The following is a 25,884-nucleotide window of genomic DNA, read 5'->3' on the forward strand; positions in this document are numbered from 1 at the left end:
CATTTTAAGCTTGTATTAGAAAGCTAACGCGCATATTAGTTAAATTATCAATTATGCAGACTTCTACGGATATCAATGAAACTAAAATACACTGAAAAGTGTTAAATATTCGCATTTTCCTTCTTCTTTCAATATAAAATACCCTTGAAGGGTCATGTTCTTCAAACCTGGATAAAAATTGAACTTTAAGGGACAGAGATAAACGAAATTGAGATTGTAGCAGTTAAAACATCATATTACACGAAATACAAAAAATTGCTGCGGTTCAACTAATTTGAATTTACCCTGGTAACAAGGTAACCTACCTCCTTAAAAAGCCATGCCAAAAATAATATGTTTTGTTTGACTAGGATCATCGCTATAAACTATGAAACAAGTGACCTAAATTATTAGTTTCTCTACTTATTCTGTAGGAATACACGATTTCCTAATGTACCACTTGAACATGCTTTGTATCAAACATAATTATTCATTGTGTCTCGAAGTTTTCTCTTGTCTTTATCACTGCTCACATAAAACGGGATAATAAAGTAAGAAAACATTTGTTTTTGTATGATTTATTGCGGCAATAAATTGTACGGAAGCCCTTTCTGGATTAGCGACCTACCGGTGATGTATAATCAATAAACATAATCATAAAAGATGCTGCAGTTGTCCAGATTCTTTGTGAAATAGGCAAAGAATGAATAGAAACTAAGCTTTATTATTGTATACCTACGGATATATGTCTGAAATACAGTTGGATTCGAAACCCTGTATTCAACTGCCATCGGATATTTTACTTGTGATGTCAAAGATCTTCAGAAATGACGTAATGATGGCCTTTTCATGCGTCAAAATTTCGCCATTTCGACGCGCCTTGTGGCAAACTACAAACGACGAGTCGAATATTACCTTTCAGATCGAAGCATTGTAATTTGATAATCCTATTATCTTGTGCTGGTATTTCAGGTACTTTTGAAAGGTACTGATCTTTGCTCATTCACAAAATTGCATATTTCATTGAGGTTTCAACAGATTATGCGTGTGATAAATGTGCTCTCGGATAATACATGTAAAATGGAAATTGCAGTCTTCTAGCATAAGACAGGGCTTAAGAATGATTCGCCTGAAAAAGGAGGTAGTGTGCTATGAAATTTGAATGTGGGATTGTCTAACCTGAAGTAAAAGTGAACATCAACGACAACATTTACGACAAACTAAACCATGTTTGTATAAATTTATACATACGTCTGGACAGCTACCTGGACCGGTTTTAGATCTGATGCCAAATGATTTAATACTGCTTAATACTGCTAAAAGACTGAATACGTTACAATGTACTTTAGTGCCGAACAATACTTTGTTGCGTGCAAATGACGCCATCGAGGTCAAGAAGTTATGTGTCAGTAACTGCATAAGATATATAACTCTTATCTTAAAAGTATGTGATTTGAGCAGTTTCCTATTATTTGAGCTTTCTATAAACTGACGTTATCTGCCGAATTATTGTTCACGATTCTTCCGCTTTCAATAATGATCTGAATTTTGCAGTTTTTTATATAATTTTATTGAAATATAATACGGAATGTAAGAAAATGGATGGTGGTGATTGATTGTATGGGCAATTTGTTTTAATAATTACTTTCAATTGATACTATCTTTTTCATTCAAATTGATTCTTATATACGGTATACTGATAACTATGCTAAAATTATTCAAGTTTCAGTAGAAAATAACGATCGTGTGAAGGAAATGAATGTTACCATAGAAGTTATCTTCACGAACTATCTATCTAGCTCTAAAATTCACGCACATAATGTCACTCGCATAATTACGGTTCAATAAACACAAATCCACCCTTCTGACAATGTATTGCACATCCTTAATCGTAATGTTATATCTACATTACTATATAGGAAGTACATTATAGTCCGTCTCTTTTCTTTTTTAACCCAGGCCACTCCAATTTTAAATGCTGCCATTGGCTAGGTAGATTCATCATATGTGCCTGTGTAACCTTGAAGGGAAGTGGTACCCCAGTGCCCTGCATTTTCATCTACCCAAGACACTTTACAGTAATCACTTGTTTAAAATTTCGCCGAAATCGCTTTAAATGAATTTAGCTGAAGTAGTTTGCTATACAAATTGCTTGCAACAGACAGACCGGCTGACAAAACACTAAAATGTTTCCAATGCACCCTAATAAAATATGGTAAAGCTCAATATATTAACTGCCGCAATATGAGACTGATGAAGTTTTTTCGGTTATTTTACTTATTGTCTGCTTAGTATTGTTACAGATTTTATCAAACTAGGATATGGCACCGCATCTTATTGAAAGAATGCGAAATAATTTGATTCAATTTTAGTAATTACGTTTCAAAAGAACCCTTTATATTTCTATAAATCTGTTTCAAAATAGCTTCGAAAATTCTGCACACACAAATATCTTTAGAAATTAATTGATTGGTCGTTTCATGGAGCACGATCCATTGGCTTAAATTGTAGGACTGGGATACTGATAAATTTAGTAGATTAAACCAAAGCACACGAAATACCAGAAATATAAAGCAATTTATATTCATCCTTTCTATAAATTTTATTTTCCATTATATAACTGGATTACAGCTGGAAAATGAACGACAAAAAATATAAAGATATTGATTATTTTCAATAAAGGCTTCGTGTGTGTTAATCCTACTTCCTTTGTTTTTCTCGGTTCAAATTATAAGTAATCATGTCTTCTTGGGTTTGCTACGTGTGTCAGTATAAAAACCATCCTTGCAGAATATATTAATAGTTTAATTTTTGATCAAATATAAAAAGAATAAATATATAAATGAAAATAAAAACTCATGTTAGAGGAAAATAAATTAAACTGAATTAACTTAGTTACTTCAACTATCTTGGAAATTGGGGATATTCCACCGCCGTAAAATGTTTAAGAAGACATAGAGACTGATTTTTTGTTGAGTTGAAGTGAAGAACGATAACTTGCTTTACATATAAGTGCCTTGACATTGTGAAATTTTGCGTTTTTATTAAGTTGTAAAACGTAAATAAAACGACGACAACAACAAAATGAAATATTAAATAAACAAGGAAATTTATTGACATACACACATAATGCGTATATACATAAATAAACGACGGGCGAATGGAATTATAATATAATTACAGATGCAACAAATTGACTATACATTTATGAATAATGAATATCTTGAAACAGTCACTGGCAAAACCACTACTTGGGAGTTTAAACTGAATACCGCCCTTTACGACATACTAACATATATTTCATATAATGGTTGCATATATATTCTAATGCGCTCAACCCTTTAAATTGCACAAGGCAATAAAATTACTCCCCACCTCCCTCTATGGGGATAAAATTTCTTGTTTAAAATTAATGGAAACCTTCATAGGCTAACTTTGCGAACAATTTTCCCATCTGATAGTTTTTATATCAAAAGTGTTTTTCTTTTACACGGTTAACTCCCATTATATATTTCCATAATTATTTGTTTCCAATGTTTGCAATAGGGCCTACTCTGAAAGAGTCATGCTTTCCTGGAAACAGCTGTTTAGAATGGGTCAGATCTGGCAAAAATATCCGTTATATACAAATATCGAGTAGTGGACCTTCTATTCCAGGGGAATTATGATTCTGTGAATAAATTTTACTGTATGTTACTCTTTATGTGTAAAAAATGTTCCAGTATTTGGATTATATTAGTCAAGTACCAGAAAATTGCGTTGTTGAGAAGATGACCTTTGTGATATTATTTGTTTTTGCTGAACGATAGTCTTTCAAGTTTGTAAATTCCCCAAAAAGGGTTTCCGTCACGTACAATGTGCTAATCTCGAACTAAAAATAGACGAATGCAATAAGACCAATGCCTGACCGCTAACAGAACTTGACTGAAATACTGTTTCGAAAGGATTCAAATTACTGAAAATACGTTTACAGTAAATTGAAAACATAATAAATTTTTCGTTTTATAAGGCATATTCTTCATTTTCTACATTACTTTTGTAAAAAAAACATGCCAAAACTTGTAAGGTTGATGAATAACATTTTGAAATATACGGGCAAAAGAGATACATGTATGTAGACTTGAACGCACATGTGTCAAAATTTTATAGGATACCGTAAAGATTGCATTGGGCAAAGGGCGAGTCCTTAGATTGCCGTTCTTGATAGACGTTTTTTATCATATCCACGAAAATTTATATATGTGCTCAAAACAACATTTCCAAAATTAGAATGTTCACTTGAAACCGTATGAATGAAAGCGGCTGTAGTCTCCGGTTTACATAAAGCAGAGGCATTGTCAAGTTTATCACCTGTCAAGTTTTGTGGCTTAACTGAAGAAATATTACAAGAACTTTTAAAACAACTGCGGGTAGTCCAATTTTCCTAAAAAAGAAACAACCGTTACAGAGTTTGCATAACCAGATCATTTTTTTTTAAAGAAATGCCGTAAGGGATACTTACATAAAAATGCATGTAAATGGTCACTGTCTTAATATCGTTGAATATTAACCCTCTAAGGTCATGAAATACAACGCTCAGCCATAAGCAGTTTGTAAAGCAAATGATTTAAATCTTTCCGATTTCCTGGCCCATTGTGATCTAAACGTGCATTCAATATTTTCTGCATTAAGTCTTTTCTAGAGAGCATGGGAGGCATAGGATGCCGCAGTGCCTCAGATAAACAGACTAAATGAAATTGTTCTGTTATTTTCTTCGTTGTATTCCTTGCTATCAAATGACCTTTGAAAAACTGTCAAAAAAGCTTTTGCAAAAATGGCAATCGTAAACACGACATAAATGAATATGTTGCAGGTTCGGTTAGACTGAGCCTGTTCATGGACGGTAGTGGTAATGCATGCTACCGTCCATGCCCTCTACTCCCAGGTTGAGCTGGACTCTTTTAATGAGTCATGCATCGAACAGTCCTGAAATTGATTTCTTCGATATTCTCATATTTCTAGATGCTTTTTCCATACTTTGACGCATATATATGGATAGTAGAGATTGTTCTCTTTCCAGCAGTAGCCTTTTCTACATATTTCACCTTGTGTAGGTTTTGACTTTTTTTAAAATAATCGTCTATTTGTTGACAAATTTGACCACAGAAAATGTCACACTTTCCCCAGGGCATTAACTTATTTGATCTTTACACAGTTTTCTATTCAGATTGTTAATCCTTGTGGCAATTATACATAATTATGCATACTTCTTCCCTGCGTTGAGGTAAAATGTGCATAGTTTGCATGGGGTACTTGGTCAATAGCCACCTAAGCCTACAGTAAAGTCATAGTGGAGTTGTCTCCATTTTTTCCAAATATTTTACCCGGGATCATTTTTTTTTTCAGCTCAAATAGCTTTTTTCCGAAAATGATATCTGAAATATTTTTTTCAGGCTACATACTTTGATGCAGTTAGCTACACATATATGTAAAATAGATACTTCCTACTTGAAGTTTGAATTTTAGTTACACTGCCTATGTTATATTTAACCTTTCCGAAGGATCAGATAAATTAAATATAACAATACTGAGTTGTATGTAGGAATCAACCCGAAATGAATTACAGTAATGTCTCCACAAGGAATGAATTCAAAAATTCTGTATTAATGCCTTTCTGAAATACTTGTTATATACGTATATTTTATTTCTTGTATGTATTCCATAATCAGTTTTTACTGGTGCCATTCCTTAATCATTGCACTTATACTGCATTTTTTCACCAGTATTTATGTATCATACTATGATCCTGTTTATGATTTTTACGCCAAACTCTTTGTTTAATTTTGACGTTGTCGTCATCGACGTCGTTTGACGTTGACGTCACTTCCTTTGTTATGTTTATTTTGAACCCTGAAGAAGGCTAATGTAGCCGAAACCTTGGTTAAAAATAAAGTGACTTGTTTTAAAAAGTTTTTGTAGTTTTGACTACTTTTAATACTTATATAGTAATGTTAAAGCACATTTTTAAAAATACTTTACCTGAATATGATATATCAAGAACTGAAACATCAGTAAGTACAGTTCTAGTTCTGCTTTAAGAAACTTACATATGTAAAGTATTTATACAAATTCTAAACATATCAAAATCATTTTCGTTGTTGAAACCATCTTTAGACATAAACGAACATTTAGGCATCATGTTAATGTAACGTCACTTGGGAATAGAAACAAATGTGAGTCTAATTAGTTAAAATAAAAATTGCAAATGTAGTTATTGTGCAAGTCATTCGGTTATTATATGTCCAACTTAAACAGGTAGTTTTATGAATTTCTGTAGCGTTGTTCCATTTCCTTTCCTTTCACTAAACAATCATGTGTTCACCTGCTCTGTCTTAGCGGAGTTGTCTTGAGCGGTTTCTTTCATGGAAATCGAAACATCTTCCTTCAAACTGATGGCTTCATTTATAATATTCTGAAATAAAAAGTTGTGTAAATGAATTATACATGTATCAATGTATTTCCGTTGTGTACTAAAAGAAGTTTCCATCTTACGCTGAAACAAACAGACATGTTTATTTAGTGCAAATTACATATTAGTTCGAGAAGACAGCATATTTGCAGTAAACTGCTTCAGAAAAAAAAAATAGAAGTATCAACTGTCAACATCAACTCTGTTCAATAATCTTTTTAGAAACATATTCGTGCGATTACTATTTCCTCATATACCTGCATCTTAGCGTTAATGTCCGTTAATCTCCTTCAAAAGAGGCCGCTATATTACTACCACTTTATACACATACTCTAAACAACACAGCTAACCCACCACTTGCTCCTTTGCCAATGCCTTATATTGTTAAATGCACTTTCTTGACTTTAAAAACATAGATCAATATCAACATATTGTTAACAAACATATCAAAATATTGAAATGCACAAAAATATCACTTTTTTTCAGTTTACTACCACATCTCATCTTTCAAAAGTCACAAAATATGCAAAAAATCGACTTTTCAGAAAACGTATGAATAAAATTCAAAAGATTAAAAAAAGTTTGAATTTTACCGACAAATGATTAAAACGAATCATTTAAATATCAAATGATCTTTTTCGGTGTGGTACACTGGCGACGTTACTGTTCTTTTTATTTCAGTTAGTTCCTTCATACCATTTATCGCTAGTTTGCAAATCATAGACATGTTAGTGAATTTTTGCGACTTTCCAAAAATTGCCTGATGTCTTAAAATGCATAAAGTTGTATAATGTCAGTGTTTAATTTTGTTGAAATTTGGACTTGATATGCTACGCTTATGCTTGCTTTCAAAAGAGTAATTTCTGTGATATTTTACATATTGACAAAAAACAAATAGTGGGTTAGCTGTTTTGTTCAGCACATCATGCAATTGTTGGCCAACTGAGACTGAAGTATTTAGAAATAATTATAAGCAAAAGAAAAAAAAATATACCAATAAAAAAGTTTGAAAACTCTGGACAAAACTTACTTTTTCAATAACCGCATGACCATCAAATTCTAAGAAAAGATATCTAGTGCTTGCCAATTTACTTTCGTCCATTTTAAGTCTTTTCAGAACACTTTCTCGGGCATACTTGGTATACAGTCTGAGACAATCCCATTCTTCTTGACCGAGAGTAAGTAAAGCTTTTTCCGTATCAATGCTATAGCTTACATGCCCACGTTTAGTTTTCATTTCTTTCATGTCCTCAAAGTCATCGATTTGTATGGATGTAACGACATCTTCCGATTCGCTTGTCTTTTGCATGATAACGGATATCGTGTGGTGCATAAACAATCTGTATTCACCCGCCGTCAGCATTTGACACCCAAGTGGAAGAAATCTCTTGATAAGATTTATGATAAAATTTTCATCAACTATTTCCCAAGGGACAGATGTTTTCTTTTGTTTAGATTGTTCATCTCTAGTTTCCTTTCGTTCTCCATTGGAACGTTGGAACAAAAAGGGCGAATACTCGTCCGTTCTAGTGTACTTACATACCCTGCCATCACTTTCCGATTCAGATGAAAAAGTATCTGCCCATTGACGTTTTCTCCTTTCGTTAACTTGCAATGACTCTGATACATTATATGCACATTGTCCAGATGTGCCAGGTGTGTCTTCTATCATTAACTGGTTTCTTTTGTTATGACATACCAGTGCAATTCTATTTTCCTCATGTGTCTGTAAGCGGAAGTTTGATCTACAGCCAATGCATAGCTGTGCTTGGACTGTATCATGTAGCGCCAATACGTGGGACTCCTGTTGCATTGGAGTGTTGAAAAACATTGTTTGATCAAGACGTTTTTCCGGATATTCATATGATGTTTTTGTTGTTTCGAGCTTTAATGGCAATAACGGTGGTTCTCTGTAATGAGATTTATTACAGTCATCGTATGTTTCATTCCAATACTAAATACAATAGATGTCTTTAAATGAAGATGATGTAGATCGATGCGATTAGTTAGATATATCAGACGGTCGCTGGAATTAAAGAACGCAACCAAGTAATATACTAGACTCGGTTTGTTTATAATAACGGGTAAAGAAAATTGCAACGCTCCACATGTTCCATAGCACCGCCTTCATCGGAACGCTATCATTAACGAAAATTGGAAGTACTTCATCAGATTTAAAAGCATAATAACAGCCGTGTCATACGTGTGCATATATTCTTCATTTTGATGTCACGGTATAAGACTTGAATATTAAAACAGGGAGAAAATGTGAAGGCGCCCGGCTAGCTCAGTCGGTAGAGCATCGGAACGGTATGCAGAGGCCTCGGTTTCGAGTTTCGGTCTGGCTGCATATTTTCCCCACCCTGTTACATTTGGCGCCCAATATAAGGCCGTGACGTCATTACACTGGTTAGTCTCCGACACCTGTTATTGCGTATGTATATAGTACCCGCTGAAATTCGAAGACGAAATTCAAAAATGATGGGAAAATAAAATACGGTATATGACTTAAATAAAATATTCAAACAGGGAGAAAGTGTGTATCCTGTCGGGTAGCTCACTCGGCAGAGCATCGGAACGGTATTCCGAGTCCCGATCTGTTCATAACCGAAATATGAAAAAAAAAAACTTTCATTCAAGATATTCTACTATTCAGACTTCATTTTATCACGCTTTTGTTAGATTCCAAGACACGTTTAATTAATGGTATGAATGGCTTTTGGCATAGATCAATGCTGCGTTTGTAATATTAAGCTAATTTCAGGTAAATGGCCCCAACGGAACATATCTGTTCGCAGGAACAACGATTTAGCTTCTCGTAGTTGAATAGGTCACGGACTCATTCTTATCTTCGGAAGAAAAATGTTCAATCAGAATATATACTATGTCACGCACCATTTACCATTAAGGGTATTTTAACTGATTGCTTTGCCATACAGCAAGAAACATAACTTTGAAATATATCCGTTGAATCTATCTTAACTATTTAAAAAAAAGTCTAAAAATTCGACACGTAATACTTCTAATCATATTGATTGCAATATTGTTATGTTTAATACTGATTTACAATACTATACCCGTTTTAACGAAAACAGTTCTCAACGATGTGTTTCAGTTTACGTTCTCAATCGGCGATATATGGCCTTTTGTTGTCGATTCACCATAAATTCCAACTCATTCATTTTATTTCGTAAAAGACTAAAGCGAAGCTAAATGCAATCATCTGACTGACATGATGCTTAGAATAATGAACGAAATTACTGAAACTGCATAATTATTAGGTTTTTGAGCGTAAACAAACAAAGATGAGCATGTTCAGTGAGACATTTTTCATTTGCTAACATTACATTTTTATCCGAATCCTTAAGAATTGTAATATCTTGTTCTTAAATTTCCTAACAGTCAATGTAATTTTGATTTTAAAAAGTGAAATATATATTATGTTTATATTAAACATTAAGAGTACTTGTCAAATAAAAGACATGTTCATAATCCGTTCCCTTGCTTTTGATGGTATAATTTATATTGAATTCTTACTGGATGATATTACAGAAAACTGAAACACCTCTTTCTGCTGGTTACCTCATAAAATCTCTGAACCGACTCCATATATCATTGTACTGCATCTCTGATAAAGCATTTTCAATCAGTGTTGTATCGGCTTGTGTTCCAAGAATCTGTTTCCATGACTTAAACAACTCAAATATCAGACATGATGTTCCTCCAGACTTTGCTTTTACATCGCATTCTATCTGACTAATTTTTGCAGAAACATCCATTTCTTTAGGAAGGTGAGAAGGTGCCTCTCCTATATCGTTTAAGAAATAGGTTAATATACTGTATAGCCGTAACAGAAGTATGGTCTAATTACTGCTGAAATCGTCTAAATAGCGACTATTGATACTGGTTACAGGGTAAAGCCGGTCGGCTTATAACCCTGTGCCTAGCTTTCACAAACGGACCAATTACAAATGCGAACAGGAACTGGAATGCCTGGCCATTGTCACAGGAACGCTTGTAAAAATAAATCAAAGTCATCGCAAATTCAGTACATACATTCACATTACGACAAGGTCACCTGTTGTCGAATGTCTATAACAAATAACCAATGGTGAAAGTCACGATAATATGTGCATGCTCCTTTCATCACGTAAATGACATATATAAGGTTGCATTTGGAATGGATAGAAACTGTGGAAGGAGTTGAGTTCGCAATGTTCTGATACAGTTTTAATATTCGAAAGTACTCAAAAATAAAAATCGGACATAAAATCTCGATAATATGAGCATGACAATTTCATGCGAGTGAATGTATATAAAGTTTCGTTTGTACTGTTGTATTTTACGTACCCACAAAAAGGGTCAAACCTCCAGACAAAGTAATTGGATTTGACAGTCGAAAATATAATGTCTGTCCACTGGACGGAAAGTATAGGAGGACTGCAAAATGTTCTGATTTAGTTGTACTATTTCAAAGTCTAAAGAAGAGCTATCGGAGGGCAGCAACGCTCGACTATTCAACAGCCTTGTTAATTGAATGAATATTAAAGTCCAAAAAGGGGTGTAAATTTGTTAAATTGCAACACAGGTTTATGGAACCTGTACAATACATGTCAGTTCATCACAGTGAACAAGTGTGTAAAGTTTGAATCCTTTCCCAGTATAGGGTACTGAGATACCTTTATACATACAAAAACTTAACCAAAATTTTCTAAGTCGAAAAAGGGACATAATTTTGTAAAAATGCAAAGTAGAGTTATTGAATTTGTGCAATGCATGTCATCAGATTTTCACAGTGAACAAATGGGTACTGAGATACCATCTAACATACAAATCTTTGACCCAAAAATTTCTAAGTCGAGAAAGGGTCATAATTTTGTGAACAAGCAAAATAGAGTTATGGAGCCTGTGCAATGCATGTCAAATCATCACATTGTACAAGTGTGTAAAGTTTCAGTCCATTCCCAATAGTGGATACTGAGATACCAGCTTACATACAAAAACTTAACCAAATCGGGACGCCGACACATGGGTGAGTTCAATAACTCTACCTATTCTTCGAGTTAAAAGGCCATCTCTTCGTTTTGGTAAATATCAACTATTCTTAAGCAAATATTAAGACATAAACTTTGAATTCAGAATGTTCCCAACGAAATATAAAGCAATAGGTTCCGTTTGAAATCTCTGTGAATAAAAACTTCTCCCGTTTACCACACTTTGAGAGTTTTATGTTTAAAAACGAAAGTAAAACTAGATGAAAGCATAAATACCATATTATTTTAAACTCAATAGTTAACCGTTGTTAAACTTTAAAGAAAGACGTCACGTTAAATAACAAAGAAAAGAAAGAAAGTACAACTAATAGCCAAAAGACATCATAAAACATTATTGTAGAAACTTACCAAATAAGCTAATAAAGAAAAGTTTGTAGTCCATAGCTGGTAAATTCTGAACAAGAAATCTGAACACTTTGTCCCAGTCCAAACGAGTCTTGACATCTTTAATAAAATAATTCTTAAATACTGCAGTTGTGCATTAAACAATAGTTTTACTAACTGATTCAGTTAACAGTCCGTTAAGCAATATAAAGTTTACAATAAGAAAACGAAAAAAAAATGCCTTACTTAAAACACTTGTTACTGTGTACACGTCTAGATCGGAAACAATTGAATATTCTCTGTGTTTATACTTTATTTTGTTTTTGTTGGGTTTAACGTCGCACCGATATAATTTTGGGTCATATGGCGACATTCCAGCTTAGATGGTAGAGGAGGACCCCAGATGCCCCTCCGTGCATTATGTCATGAGCGGGCACCTGGGTAGAACCACCGACCTTCCGTAAGCCCGCTTGATGGTTTCCTCACATGAAGAATTCAAAGCCCCGATTGAGGCTCAAACCCACATAGTGAGGGGCAAGTGATTTAAAGTCAGCGACCTTAACCACTTGGCCAAGGAGCCCCCGTGTTTACAGTTTAGAAAAGTGATGCAATTGTCTGAACGTTTCCTTTAAGTACAAAACATTTTTAAAGTATTCGTGAAAAAATACAATTCTTCCGTTTACATCTCTACCGCTGGAACATTCATAAAATTCATATGTAAACGGAGCAGGGAATAAAATAACCTGTCTCCTTACTTTAATCAGATGGATTCAGCATCAGCTGTAGCATGCAAATATTTTGACGCTCACAACTGCTTGAAACTATCTTAATTTTTTGATAAATTAAAGTTAGGTGCAATAAGTAATTAAGAACTAACATACCGATGTCTTTTTGTGCTGCGTTTTGCTCTGTCGGAGAAGTTTTTTCATCTGCAGATGTTAACGGTTTAACAATTGACACTTTTACATTATAATTCAAGTCACTTAAGTTTTCTTTACACTGAATTCTAGGTTCAGACAAAGGCGTGTTGTTAATACTGGATATCTTTTGAGTCGTTAGTCTTGACCCTGTTTCATCTCCGTCTACACTGTGTTTACAACATTCTGGTGGAGTCATCTTCGACTGATTGCTAGCATACGAAGACTGATTGCCAGTTGTTCTTCGGGCAAGTTCATTTTCATTTAGTTTTGTATAACTACGTTCTGTAGAAATGAACTTAGGATAACTGTAAGCATTATAATCATTATTCGTGTTCGATTGTTGGATTGACCAAGGCGGACTGCTAGTATTTTTCATCAATTCAGTATGTGTTTTTGAGACTAAGTCGTCTTGAGGCAAACTCGCTGCGTTCAATACGAGACTATATTGAATAGAATGCTTTTGGACAGACTCATGTTGGTCTTTAACAAAGTTTGACTTGTCAGATATGAGTTGTCCCTCATATCTTTTAGAATTGAAAACGATATTGCTGTTATCTGTGCTACACCGCTTTAATTTAGATTTTGAGGCTTCTAGTTCCTCATCATCAATGTAACTTACTCTGTTTCCTATAAGAAAACAATCGTCGTTTTCATTGCCTAGGTGAGGTACACTTTCAACAATATCGTTCGATATGCCAGTTATCTCAATTCCCTCTGTTACACGATCAGGAAAATTCATGGCTTCCGATTCAACATCTCCAGTGTCTTCATTGCAGTGCCTTGTTCTGTTTCTTTTAAATGACTGATTGTCGTTTCCCCTGTGGTAAAACAGTCAAAAACTGACAAAGTCATATTTTAATTTTCATCGGCAATTGGCTGTTTTTAGAAACTGATATCCTTATTCTACGCGCAAGTTTGTAATATCCAATTAACAACTGTGCAATATCTTTTGATACTTTATGCCATAAGCGCCCATGCTTAGACTAACCAATAAGACTTTATTAGTCCCCTACTGGTTCAAAACTATCATATGTCATTCTGTCCTTCCGTCCGCACCTTTCATAGCTCTGTCATTCATTTATAAATGAATTTTAAAACAACTAAAGGAAAATAACTCTACAGTTACTGAAGAGATTCTGAGGAATGATACGAATGCATCACTGTCTTATAGTGATCTATATTTGTATCTAATTTCATCAATCTATCAATGGATTACTTTGTTATGTGCACACTATGTGAAATGATTAAGGACAATAACTCTGGTTAATGAAGTATTCCTGACAAACTTGCGGATGCACCACTGCCCTAAATGATCTATATTGTGTAAAGTTTCTGGACTCATCATTGAATTAGATACAGTCAAAAATTTCAAATGTTTTACCAATGAAGGAGAAAATATGTGCTAAATAACTACTATGTGAGGTTTGATGATACTAATTGAACTACTTTTTTTAATTAAAAGCATTTCATTCTATTAGTCAAACAAAATAAGGAGACTAACTGGGTAATTGGGATAATGCTACATCTGAGCAAAGGTCACGTGCTAATTAATGATAATGTTAGGTATGGTGATCTAAATGAAATACTTTCTGAATTATAAGCTTTTTCATTTTTTTTTCAAAGGAAGGGGAACATTTCTGTTTTTATTTGATCAAGGGAGATAATATATGTAAGCAAAGACCATGTGCAAATTAAGGTAGTTCTGCACGTTCGGATCAGGATTTATCTACAATGTAGAATCTGATTAATCCCTGATTTTTCAAAACTTCAGAATATACTTTAAGTTAGAAAATTCAGCAAATAAAAAGATAGGATCGTGTGCTTGATTTTTTGCTAGACGGATCCGAAATATTTGACCTCTCGCACGTTTTTACCACGACAGTCTATGGGAAAATCAACGCAGCTTCTATCAACGGTAGTACACGTATGGACACAAATAACATAAAACATAAATGCATACACAAACTAGTTGGCTTTAAGAACCGTTCCACCTGTTTCGTCAGACAAAAGTAGGGAAGTGAAATGTCCGTCCAGTTGTAAAATGGTTGATAACCAAACATCAGGTGTGTCTCAAAACAGCCGACCTTTTTAATTAAACATTTGATAACTTTTCCAAATACTGTAGGAAGAGTGCCATGACCCAAAATCTTACTGGAAAAAAAAACATTCCCATAAAATCAGGCTATTGATAAATAAGAAAGTCATAACGGTAAAAAATACATGCTGTCAATAAACAAGAACATACCTGTTGCATATTTTGAGATGCAAAAATAGACAACTTGACGTGAAACAAACAAGTAGTACGATCGTGGTTGTATAAAAGAATACTGCAGTAATGCGCTGAGATAATACCGCTGTCTCATCTGTTGTGTTGACGTCAGAAGACTGCCTGTTCGCTGTAATATATTTGAATCGAAAGCATTTGTTTCAGTTTTTAATCAGAAATGTATAACAACGGTTGCTTTATCGTTAATTTCTACATATCACGTTTGCATACAGGATAGTTATGCATTTTTCAAATTCCGTCTGCATGTCTTTCATTGTAACAACTATTTTCTCATTTAAGGTAGTTCTGCACGTTTGAAAAACCGGGAGTGATGGCGTAAAGTCATTTATCCGGAAAACGTAGAAAATGGATTCGACGTACGGAAATGAAAATCAATTTATGAATTAATCGAAACTTGTGAGTAAATTTATTACAATGGCACTGTTGTTATACTTCTAAAGTCAAAATATGATATTAAAACACGTGGCCCGTTAAAAAATTCAAAATATTGTCTTAAAATTATCGTGAAATGTCCGGTTCACTTTAATCATGGTCAAATATCTCAAAAATAAGTAAAAGGACCTATACATTTTATTTCACCAATTAATAAGCCATGTGCTTAATAACAACCGTGAGAAGTTTCATCAAAATCTACATTCTAGAAAAAATTCTTTTCACGAAAATGTTATGAAAGTTATGATTTTCCCTTCCACTCCCATTTTGAAATATTACATGAGGTACAAATATTAGTCTAGCAAAAACTCAAGCACACGACCCAAATTTTTTTATTTGCTGAATTTTCTAAATATATTCAGAAGTATTTAAAATTCAGAGTTTAATCAAATTCTACATTGTACAAAAAAAAATTCGATCCAAACGTGCAAAACTACCTTAAAGGTTTGCTGACGAAACAAAGGAAGCGGCGAAACTCTGTTTTACCTGCTATGCAAAAGGGAATCTTTATATTTATAACGGTAGCTAAAATGTTACCATGAAACATGTGCAGTACATGTCTTATTGACAAGAAATACCGTTTGTTCCTCTTTAGTCCTGAAGAATATTATTCTATAGTAAAAGTTTCCAAGTTTTAATTCATTTAAATCACACATGAAATTAAAGTTCGTTACCATCAGCATTGCTTTCATTAGTGTTGATCGAAATAATTGCTATTGTAATAGCATAAAGAACAATTGTAAGCGCCCACAAAGTAAACTGAAATAATAAAAAAAATAAAAATACTTCAGTACATCATAGTAACGATACAAAAGATTTGAAAACGATTAACATAGCATTACATGTTTAACAGTGATTTAAGCCGCCAGCCCTTAACACAAATATGTTACATTTATGCAAACAATATGTTTTTATTTTAACAAGACAATAACGTAATGACTTTATTTGTACTTAGGGAGCGCGAACCTCTATATAGGAACATAGCATCCTCTAAGATATTTTATCATTGAGCACTGCTACAAACACCGACAAAACGGGCAATCAAATTACACGATATGGATAGACAATTTGCTCTAGGAGTATAAACTTCCTAACACATAGAAACTTTAAGAAGGATGATTATTACATTACTATACTGATACAACTGTAGGTTGGAACATATATAAATTTACTGTGTCTTAACTGATAAAGTTTGTCTTTCAAGCTAATGTCCATGAGCATTTTATTGTTACCATATATTACTTGACGTTTATGTGGGCATTTTGAAATTTGAACCGAGCCAAATCATAGAAAGAAATACTCCGCTTGTAACATTGTATTAAATTCTACAAAATAGTTATATGCCCTGAATTCCGAAAAAATGACTACATGAAGGAGCCTTACTCGCCAATGTCAAAGAACTGTTACATATCTTGTACTGATGCATTTGCAATAATGTCAAAGCGCTGAGGTTCAACATGGCTAGGTTTAACAGCGTCTTCGGCACTATTGAAAATTGCTGATTTTCATTTCTTTAAAACTGACATTCATTTTGAGAAAGAGGAAATCTGTTTTTTGGAATAAGGTCCCAGTATATGTATGAAGGACCAGTACGAAACAGTATGATAAAGATGTATTTTATGTTTTCCAGTGAATTATAGAGTTTTCTCAGTGAAATAAAAGTGATAATCCACAGTTTTGAAACAGTAGATTATCATTTTTATTTTTCACTGTTTTTGCCGAACTAGTTCCGGTCCTCTTTCGCGATTGAAGTCAAATTGTATACCGAGCGTTATGAATACCGGGGACCATAATGACGATGACGTCATTTTATTTGTGTTATGCTTTCTGCTGACCTTTCCCGCGATTTTCGACATTTTATAAATTACGCAACAAAAGTAGAGTTTTACACATAAAATAAAAAGAAAATTTGTTTGTGTCAGTGAAATATCAATTTTATTTCACTCGTGAGCACCAAAAAAAGTCATTTTCACGAGTGGCGTATGCTCACTTGTGAAATAAAATTGATATTTCACTGACACAAACAAATATTCTCTATGTATATGTCAGGTAGATTATTGGTAAATATGTCGTTAGTTTAATATTATTTGTGAGAAGTTCATTTTACGAGTTACGAAGGCTGTAAAAATAACGTCTCCTCCCAGGTCTGGATGACGCCATACTTTCGGCGCATGTCGCCTTGGGTTTACTGCACTTTGGTGTGTTTTAAGGTAGTTTGATCATTAGCGATCAAATTCATATCATGACAGTGTGACGGTTATGCGTAGCTTTGTAATTTGAAGCTGTCTACGCGCTTTGCCTATCCGTAAAAATGTTACAAAAATGTATGTCCAAATTGAAAAAAAAGCGAATTACAATCATATATTTCACAATAAATAATACACAACAAGCGACACTTGACAATAAAAGTCTACATTATTTTTAATAGCCTTGTATTATTTGGATTTTTGTGTGTATGAATCATGTTGATTTCATTAATTTAAAAGTCAATATGCTGATTTGTTTATAGTAGTTGATTCCCTTAAGGAGGTAGGTTACCTTGTTACAAGGGTAAATTCAAATTAGTTGAACAGCAGCATTTTTTTGTATTTCGTCTAATATGAAGTTTTAACTGCTACAACTTCAATTTCGTTTGTCTCTGTCCCTTCAAGTTCAGTTTTTATCCAGGTTTGAAGAACATGACCCTCAAAAGGTTTTTCATATTGAAAGAAGAAGGAAAATACGGATATTTAACACTTTTCAGTGTATTTTAGTTTCATTGATATCCGTAGAAGTCTACATAATTGATAATTTTACTAGTATGTACGTTAGCTTTCTAATATAAGCTTAAAATGTATATGTCGCGGGGCTCGTGTTTCCATGGTAACGCATTTTCTCTCATTTTTAAACAACTGTGTATAAAAATACGGGTTTTCGACGGCTTCAGTGCCATTCCGTTAATGACCAACATGGAATATTTGGGTAATAGTATCAGCAAAATACCAAGCACTTTACATGGTACCCTATTTTTCTCAAAGTTTACAGTAACCATGGCTACAGAGATGTTTAAAATAGCTTATATCTTGCTTTTTGTCGTAATTTCTTATTAAAAATATTGAATAAGATTATCTTTCTAGTTAATGTAGCTTTAAAACATATTATTTCTAACGTAAGTTATATTTTCGTGTTATTTGCATTTATTCATACAAATTTCACAGCTTAGAATACTTACAGCAGTACACCTCGTCTGGCATTTTTCATGGAAAAATCGTTGAGCATGCTGCTATTATTCTGATGGACATTGTTGAAATGAAAATAAAAAGCCGAAGCTGTGTTTCTTAAATAGACCAGTGTCAACGCTTTTGAATTTTACATTTAGATACATAGGTCACGGGCTTCGTTTCCATGGTAACATCAATTTAATTCAAGAAACCACAATTTTCTACTGAAATTTGAACAATTTTAGGTCTTAATTTTAGTATATAAGTAACAAATTAACAACGGAACCTGAAAAATAGGTATTACAAATCAAACTGCTAGCTTTTTTATTTGAAAATGGCCGTAACAAGTAACCTTTCACCCAAATGTATTCCAAATAACATTGGTTACCATCGTCCATTTTCTTACATTCCGCATAACATTTCAATATAACTACATAAAAGAAGCAAAATATTGATTATTATTCAGAGCAACAGACTCATAAAAAATATTTCAGCAAATAATGGTTATTTGAAAATAGTTAAAATAAAGAAAATGCACAGAATTACGGACTTTCAAGATAAAAGCTATTAATTTTGCGCGGTAACTGACACGTAACGTCATGACGTCAGTGACGTCATTTTAAGGCAACATTGTTTTGAAGCGTTTCTGCGGCAATGTATTCATTATTTCTGCATTATTAAGCCATAAAGCATCAGATCGAAGACAGGTTCATGATTTGTTTTCAGAAGAATGAATATACAAACACATTTAGTTTGTCGTAAACGTCGTCGTAAATCGTCACGTTAGCTTCCGGTTGGACATGCGCACATACAAATATGAAGGTAACCTACCTCCTTAATTTCATTGCAAATGACAGTCTAAAAAATGCTTATAGCGAACTCAAGAACAAATGGGAAAATCATAATTAAATCAACATAATGTTCACTTATTTGTCAATGTTCGGACTCGGACATTATTGAAAATAAATAGAAAATGTACGCTGATAATACAGTGTGATATTACAAACTTTAAACTATCTGGAAGTGTGATCCCTTCCTGAAGTACTTTGCCTGGTTCAAAGGCATAAATCAATCAAATGAGAATTCTTTAATAGCCTAATAACAACATTTTATTTCAATTTTCATATATACATTTGATAAAACTTTTTCTTGATTTGTGATATACTGCTAATACTTAAAGTTAGCAAGGCCTTGCTTTCTTTCCATAGTTTACCTGAATATGATCATAATAATAACAACACAAAATTAATATCTTTAACCAATACTATATCACTCTAAAGAGCTTATAAGACGATCAGATTTGTAGTACTAAGAACTCTTATTCTTGCATGCTAGACGGAATTTTCCCGTGTTTTTTGTGCCGCTGCTAGAAATACTCGTCTTACACTCAGGGGAACAAAGATGACTTACGTGTTGCAATTTATGGATGAATGGGTAGATTTATACGCTGCTATAATAAAATACAAGCCTAGGAAAACGTTTGTTTTACTTAATTTCTTTTACAAATTAAAGAATACAGCATGCAATAAAAAGATTATATCACTAGCTGAAGGTGCGGATGGAAATATCCAGCTCTAGGGTAATTCTTTCGTGGTAAGTATTTTCATGCATGTCTATTTCCTCAATAGCATTTGCAAATAAGAGATACGTGTATAAGGTAAATAAAATATATAGTGCAGTAAACATTATGAAAATATTTAGAGGAATGATAAAAATTTTAAACTTATTTATATAATTTCACGACATAAAATAGTTCGTCCAATTACTACTTAAATTCTAGTTTTCTCATTTACAGATATATCGCCTATCTACTCATCATGACCAGCCGTCATTTAAGTATCACATAAAGAAAATAACAATTGTAGTCTAGGACCATTATGGACAGAGACTATGAACAATGAAATTAAACATATCTTTAATTTGTGGAATCCTCTATAATATGCCTAATGTGTCAATTATTAGAAGTGTGGAGTAACTTCCCATCAGTAAGATCCATGCAGTATATAAAAACTAACGGTTTCTGAATATTCACAGGATTCAACCAGAATTACCGTTATAATTGTTCCACGCCTGCAGCGCTGATTGTCCATCTGAAATGATAAAAGAGTGCTACGAAAACACAAACAAATATCATGAGTTGTCATTTTCCCGCTATTTATAAATAAAACACAATAATACGGAAGCAATGGCTGCTCGTTTATGATAAAAACATTTTACCATTTTAGTAAATATTGCATATTACTGAAAGTAAGACCATTTCTCTTTTAAGATCTGTAACAATATTATGATATCGACAATAAAATCAATTATCGAGTTGACAAACATTTCTCATTGATGTGCACGATTTTATTTAGATTTTTTTAGCTAATGTTTCTCATTCGAAAATTGATTTTTTTTTTTTAGTTAGATGTATACTTCAAGTATACTTGTTAAACTTTAAAATTGTGTGAACGAAGTCATTTAAACCAGTGAAATCTTGAAACATTATTGAGAACTGCATCTTTTTTTTTTTTGCTCGAGAAATACCTTCCGCTTTCTGAAAATTTAAACATCATTAAGTTGGGCGAATGCAACACACAAAATTGATACTGATAGAATATACCCGACAAGTAGTGCAATTATCAATATTCTGCTGTAATTCATGTTTATTGCATGCTCATTGTAAGTATTCAGAATCAAGGTATATGATAGCAAATAGTACTATAGAGTACTTGTTTCTAAACGATTGGTTATACTAGATACAATGTTTAATGAACTGCATATGAAAAAATCTAAGTAATTGCTTTGAAGATAACAGAAATAGCGATCGTGTGGAATTAAATCTGGTTTCGATAAACTGCAAACTAAAGTGATTCGACCGCTTTCATATAGACACAACTGTAGAAAAGGTGAAATCAAATTGGATTTAAAACTATTCCAATTAACGTACGTGTTTTGTTAGACGACCATCACGGCTCCCAAATAACTACTGGTCGTATAGAAAATATCTAAAAAATGGATACAGCGTCAGTGTAAATTGCATACAATGCCTTCTCCTCGAGTGGAACCTCCAGTAAGTGGTTATGCTGTGTAGGGGACTATATATTCTTTTTGCAAAAAAGTGACCGGTGAACAATAGATGATAAATCATCCATTGTCCAGCATGCATAGTACATAGAAATAAGAACAGAAAAAACGGGACCTTGAGTTTCGTGCGGTTTTCAAAGGTTTCCAGTTTTCAGAAGGTCCGGTTTTCGGAAGTTACACTGTACCAGTTTGCCAAATGGCGCGTTTAAGTGTTAAGAAATACTCAACGACCACAGCCGTAATAGTAGTGTATGTCTTCGGCTGCAGGATTTCAAAGGGATCCACAAGATACTACGGAATCGAAAAAGCCTTCCTTAATATCCGATCTGGTGCAGACGGTCGTGAAATTACAAGATACCGCTGAATGTCTGATCTAAACAATGGCAACAATATCGTACAGACTTACCTCTTTAAATTAGTATTATAAAGAGTCGCGTGTTAGCAATTCATACTTACTGCTACTTTTACTTTACAACATTCTATTGTTTTAGTCATTGTAGTGAGGTTGAATTGAATAGTATACAGGCAGTAAGAACTTTAAAGTCAGTGTCAGATGAATAGTGCTCATTTTTATACGCCGTACGTATGTTAGTATTTTAGGCAAAATTACGGAACAGTTAATTACCGCGACGTTATATTGATGCTAACGTGTTTATCTTATGTTACTTTTATATGTCGTAGAAAATAATTTTAGAGAGCAGACGTACCTTATGTTTTTTAATGTCATCCCTACAGACGCATTTCTGAATGCTACATGTAATACACGTCGAAAGAACTGTTAAGTGCAGATATTTTAAAATATCACATTATTATCATCGAATTTAAAAAGATAAAAAAGAGTTTCTAATATTGAAAGTTAAACAAAAAACGTCATACCTTCCTAATTATCTCTGTTTCGGCTAAGAATGATCTGTCTTGCGATTTAATTTCACAATCAAGTATGTTTTGCACTAAAATATTTCAGTTTTGACAAATGACAAAGAACAGCGTTTTTGAAATAATATTAGAGGACATTTGATACGCCATGCTTTGAATTACAACAAAAGAACAAGCGAGCATAATACAGGTAATAAATATATATGACTCAAGTTACTAAAATACACATTCTTGCTTTAGTTCACGACTAAAATTAGATTACAAGTATAGTACGAATGCTTTATCATAAGTTAAATCAATAAGATATATAAGGTGGCAGAAAATCTATTGAACGAACTTATAACATACATACATGTTGGTTTTGTAGAACAAAAGTCAACATTTCAAATATTTAAGAAATGTATATTTGATTGTTTATAAACTCTGTTTATTCAGTATATCTTCTTCTAACAAAAGGACACTATGAAATTACATGAAGTATAACTTTTCTATTGTTTGAATAATAATATGCCTGCATCAAATCAATGATTGAAATTTTGCCACTAAGTATGTAGCGTATCACACATTAATAAAAAGAACATGTCCTATTGTACGTCAACATTAATTTACGTAACCACAACGTATGTTCTTCATTTCCATGGGTTTGTTCCACTCCATCTTCAGTTCGATTTTTGATAAAAAGTGTAAATAAACTATTGGAAAACAGTGTCAAGAGACAACCTCGTCAACGGTCAGTATCAAGACCGAGCTTGATAAAAATTAAATAAAATCAAAAAGTTTTCTTTTTTAAGCTAATGAATGCCTCCCCAAAAAGTGCTACAATAAACGTATTGGACAGGGAGGATTAAAAAAGGAAAACAAATGATGATAGATAAATGATATTATAATTATAGCAGATGAATTAATGTTCATGTATTTAATAATCACTTTCATTTAATGCCATCTACCATTTTGTGAATTTCAATTAAATTCTAATTATACAGTTGTACATTGTTATAACAAATGTAAACTTGGACATCCATATTCCCACTGTTGTGTTAAACTATACAGGGGAGATAAATGAAGACGAATGAATATATAAGTAATGTTACTGTTACGCTCTCACTTCTGATAAAAACATACTAGTTAACGTAATTGTACAAATAGAAATATAGTGAATTAACTGCAAAGGGATTGCTTCAGCTCCTTTAAGATATTTTGCAAAGTCAATTCAGAAATGGAAAAGATAAATGTGTGATAGAAATAACCCGAAAACATTTTTCACGTCATTTGATTAGTATCATTATGACGGGTGTTTCTAATTCTCTTTGGTAATAGCATCGTTATAGTCTTAACAAACAAATGAAAAAATAAGTATACTTTGGAAAATGATTCCTAAATCATTCAAGATAGACGTATTATTTTTGTGTTCTTTACTTGCAAGTATAATTTTGTAAAGTTTTATCAAATAAGAAGTTTAAAATTTCTCGAAGGACAAACTGAAAGCAAGGTGGATTTACCGATAGACACCCTTGCGTTTGTTCACACTCACTACCTGTTAAGGCACTGAACGTGCGCTCGGACAAACGGACTGCATTTCTGTACTCCATCTTGCAACAAGACGGAAGATGAATCAAAACATACCTTATAGGAGGCATTCTAATTTTCATAATGGCCATACAGAGTTTACAATGAAAACGCTCTATGTTTAAGATCAATTTATTATTTTTCATACCATTAATGTTTCTTAAATTTGATACACGTCTGGCCAAATAACTTCAACATATAAGGCATATGTGAGTTAATGATTATCGTACTGCTCTGAGATTTGCTTGAGACCATCAGAAACCTGAATTTTGTTTCATTAATTTTCATTAAATTCGTTTCGGGTCTTGGGCCACTATCTCGAAGATACCTTAAGGCATAAGATGTTCGTAAAGGGTTCGTAAGGTATTCGTAGCAGATGTTTCCTCTATCTCGAAAACCTCGTTATTTACGACACTTCGTAAATGTCCTCTAAGTTGTGGCTGTAAGATCCACCCCTTAGTGTTCTCGTAGCGTATAAAGACTTACATTTTTCAACCTTTCTGAAGATGAATCTGTTTGTCTCTTATTGTACCACACTGAAACTAGCGGAAATATATTTATTTAAGTTGTCTTTTCATCCGGTCGTGTAAACGAACATGAATTCATTTCGTATAGATGGATCAATTAAATGCTTTCAGTCTGTTTTTATATATAAAAACGCAAAGGTTTTGTGCCCCCACAACAGAGTGGAATGGCATATAGATATGGTATTGCGCGTCTTGTCGTCCGTCCGTCCGCGGGTCTGTCCGTCGGAATTTTGTGACGCGCCTAGCTCAAATCGATGAAATATTGCAGGAGTCTTTATCATGGTATGAACTTGCGCATCTCCTGCTTTTCGTCTGGTTCTGCCCCTTTTATTTTCAGAGTATTGGCCCCTGAAATAGTAAAAAATGCACATTTTCACCTTGTGACGTTCCTCGCTCAAAAAGTGTTTCATATATTGATGAATCCTTGCATGAGTCTTTATCATGATATGAAATTGCGCACCTCCTATTTTTTCGTCTGTCATTACCCCCTATTTCCAGTGTTATGACCTATGCGAGAGTCAAAAATGTACACTTTCACCTTGTGACACGCCTAGTTCAAAAATAATTTCATATTAATTGATGAACACTTGGCTTTTACCTCACTTACTGCTGTATATATTCACTGGCGGTTCCTATTCATCAAATGGTGTGGGGAAAAACGCAAACATTATAAAGCTTTAGAGCAGTACTTAACACGTTGCGTTAATATCACAGATCTACATGTAGTTGAAGTTTCCTATAATAGAATTACTGGAACCTTAGACATTTAGCCCGTAAACTGTTATAACTGGTGAGACTGAATTATGTTTTCGTCACTGTTCTGAGCTGACCAGAAATGAAAGGAATTGCATTGTGCGAGGCTATATATGTATAGTTACAAAGAATCACTTCTGTCCGATTTTTGACATTAAATATTTGACAATAAGAGTCGCCTCCTGAGAAAGTAAGAAGATTAAAATAGACTGAAACGTTTATATAGATTAAAGATATATAGAGGTTGAATAAAATGATAAAATGCGAGGCTATGCCGAGCATTTTATCAATTTTATTCAAACAGTCAAATAAAATCAATCCTTAACGTCACAAATGAAATATTCTTTTTATCACAGATTAGCTTTTCCTGTCGAAACATTAAAATTTCTACTTTCTTTACCTATTATAAACAAGTCAATTTGACCAACATCTCCTATACGTCGACGTCAAAC

General features: G+C 33.4%; 1 protein-coding gene across 2 annotated transcripts; it reads right to left on the minus strand.

Moving 5' to 3' along the window:
• Positions 1 to 3,278: 3,278 nt before the first annotated feature.
• LOC128559453 (uncharacterized) lies at positions 3,279 to 22,680 on the minus strand. 2 transcript variants are annotated; one of them, XM_053551169.1, is made up of 9 exons: positions 22,587 to 22,680; positions 20,696 to 20,734; positions 16,119 to 16,203; positions 14,971 to 15,121; positions 12,687 to 13,543; positions 11,830 to 11,925; positions 10,010 to 10,235; positions 7,458 to 8,337; positions 3,279 to 6,430 (listed from the first exon to the last, which is right to left on the minus strand). In XM_053551169.1, the coding sequence occupies exons 2-9, from the start codon at positions 20,732 to 20,734 to the stop codon at positions 6,329 to 6,331; spliced, it is 2,436 nt and encodes an 811-aa protein (XP_053407144.1). In that variant the 5' UTR covers positions 22,587 to 22,680; the 3' UTR covers positions 3,279 to 6,328. The 2 variants fall into 2 exon arrangements, with proteins under 2 accessions (XP_053407144.1, XP_053407143.1); XM_053551168.1 differs by lacking the exon at positions 22,587 to 22,680 and adding an exon at positions 22,418 to 22,549.
• Positions 22,681 to 25,884: the final 3,204 nt, after the last annotated feature.

This window comes from Mercenaria mercenaria, chromosome 9, assembly GCF_021730395.1.
Source record: "Mercenaria mercenaria strain notata chromosome 9, MADL_Memer_1, whole genome shotgun sequence".
NCBI lineage: Eukaryota > Metazoa > Mollusca > Bivalvia > Venerida > Veneridae > Mercenaria > Mercenaria mercenaria.

What these genes read in the sequence shown, in the direction of transcription:
- LOC128559453 (XM_053551169.1), bottom strand. Translation starts at nt 20,734, where the DNA reads ATGGACAATCAGCGCTGCAGGCGTGGAACAATTATAACG. An exon ending in CGGTTCAGAGATTTTATGAG is followed by an intron (nt 8,338 to 10,009) that starts GTAACCAGCAGA and finishes ATCTCATTACAG; the next exon opens with AGAACCACCGTTATTGCCAT. An exon ending in GTCATGCGGTTATTGAAAAA is followed by an intron (nt 6,431 to 7,457) that starts GTAAGTTTTGTC and finishes TTTTTATTTCAG; the next exon opens with AATATTATAAATGAAGCCAT.